The following is a 1906-nucleotide window of genomic DNA, read 5'->3' on the forward strand; positions in this document are numbered from 1 at the left end:
CTCTGTTGCCCAGGTTCAAGTACAGTGGTGATCTCGGCTCACCACAACCTTAACCTCCCAGGCTCAAGTAATCCTCCCACCTCAGCCTCCCAAGTAGCTGGGACTACAGGCACTCACCACCACTCCTGGCTAACGTTTTGATTTTTTGTAGAGATGGAGTCTCACCAAGTTGCCCAGGCTCGTCTCAAACTTTGACCTCAAGTGATCCTCCCACCTCAGCCTCCTAAAGTACTGGGTTTGCAGGTGTGAGCCACCATGCCTGGCCAAGTCCAGTGACTCTTGTATTGCTGTGTGGCAGGCAGGGAACTGTCTCAACCCAGGCAGGAATGAGAGAGTGCAATACCTAAGAAGGATGTGGCCAAAAAACCTGAAATCTGGGGGTGTGAGCCCATCTTGGCTGTCAGACACTGTGTAGCCTTAGGTGAGTCCCTCGACCTCCTGAGGCCTCAGACTTCCTGCCTAAAAAATGCCCCCTCCTGGGGTGGTCATGAGGCTCAGAGGAGTCGAGCCAACTTGGAAAATCAGGAGGATGTTCTGTACAAGTAAAGCACAGATTTCAGTTTCCAGGCCAGGCGTGGTGGCTCGTGCCTGTAATCCCAGCACTTTGGGAGGCTGAGGTGGGCAGATAACTTTGAGGTCAGGAGTTCCAGACCAACCTGGCCAACATGGTGAAAGCCCTGTCTCTACTAAAAATACAAAAAAAAAATTAGTTGGGCATGGTGGTGCACGCCTGTAATCCCAGCCACTCAGGAGGCTGAGGCAGGAAAATCGCTTGAACCCAGGAGGTGGAGGCTACAGTGAGCTGAGATCATGCCACTGCACTCCAGCCTGGGCAAGATAGTGACACTCTGTCTCAAAAAAAAAATTTAAAAAAATTTACAGTTTCTCATATTGGATTCCTGAAGTGGGGCATCCCCACGGCCCTGCTTTTTCTGTCTGACCTTCACCTTCTTTCTTGTAGGGAGCAGAAAACCAGAGCTTCCTTCTTAAAACTCTGAGAAACCCTGGTCCTACCTGTCAGGTGCTTTGAGCTGAATAGACTGAAATAGGAACTGTGGAAAAGCTGACCCCAGCTGATGGACAGAGAGTCCCCGTGGGAAGGGTGGCTTCAGTAGTACGGCCTGTCCTGCCTGTCGCCTGCCGGGTGGGTTGGGTGAGCTCGAGTAAGAGGATAACATGGCAGGAAGGGACCAGCAGGGAGCTGAGTGGAAAGACAGATGCTGCCCTCTCTGGAAGAGCCACCAGGTTTCCGGGCTGCTCAGCCGTCATGTTCGACCCTCATGTTCGAGGCCTCCAGTTCCGAGGCCATGCTCTGTGTCTCTGTGTAAGCCATTCCTGGCAGGGACATGTGTCACCTGCCTTCCCTTGCAGGCTGCCAGGGGCTGCCCGTGGATTGGAGTCCCTCGCCACCCCTTCCCCTTACCTGTGTGGCCGTTGTTGACCATGGGGAACTCGCCCTCCTGGGTCTCATAGCCCGTCAGCTTGAGCCCCTTCAAGGCGGGGTTGTACCGCACCTTCGTCCTCTGCAGGTTGATGGGCGACTGTCTCTGGCCCCCACAGGCGGGGTAGTGCTGTGGCCAGTGCGCTTCGTCCAGTGCTCCTTCTGAGACAGGAGAGAGACAGTTCAAGGGGCTGCCTGGCTGAGCCCACTCTGCAGGAACCTCACCGGGCCAGAGGCCAGGGCCCGCTGGGCAGGGACCCACGGCGGCACCTTCCAGAAAGCGGAAGCAGGGCCCCCAGAAGGAGGCCGAAAAGACAACGAGGTCAACTCCAAGGACTGTGGTGTTTGAGGGGCTTTGGTCCTAACCTCTAGCTTTCCTGTGGCGACTGCTGGCCCTGGGAGCAAGACAGCGTTTTGAAATCAATGAAAGTCTTTTTTTTTTTTTTTTTTTTTTTTTTTTGAGAC

At 54.5% G+C, this 1906-nt stretch overlaps 1 protein-coding gene across 1 annotated transcript in view; it reads right to left on the reverse strand.

Annotated features, from left to right (window-relative positions):
• Positions 1-1906, reverse strand: part of CA6 (carbonic anhydrase VI) — a 69913-nt gene that overhangs the window by 64778 nt on the left and 3229 nt on the right. Inside the window, exon 2 of the mRNA XM_011994202.1 lies at positions 1424-1603. Within this exon, the coding sequence (XP_011849592.1) occupies positions 1424-1603 (180 nt within the window). The remainder of the gene's footprint in view (positions 1-1423; positions 1604-1906) is intronic.

Source organism: Mandrillus leucophaeus, unplaced genomic scaffold, assembly GCF_000951045.1.
Source record: "Mandrillus leucophaeus isolate KB7577 unplaced genomic scaffold, Mleu.le_1.0 Scaffold446, whole genome shotgun sequence".
NCBI classification, from domain to species: domain Eukaryota; kingdom Metazoa; phylum Chordata; class Mammalia; order Primates; family Cercopithecidae; genus Mandrillus; species Mandrillus leucophaeus.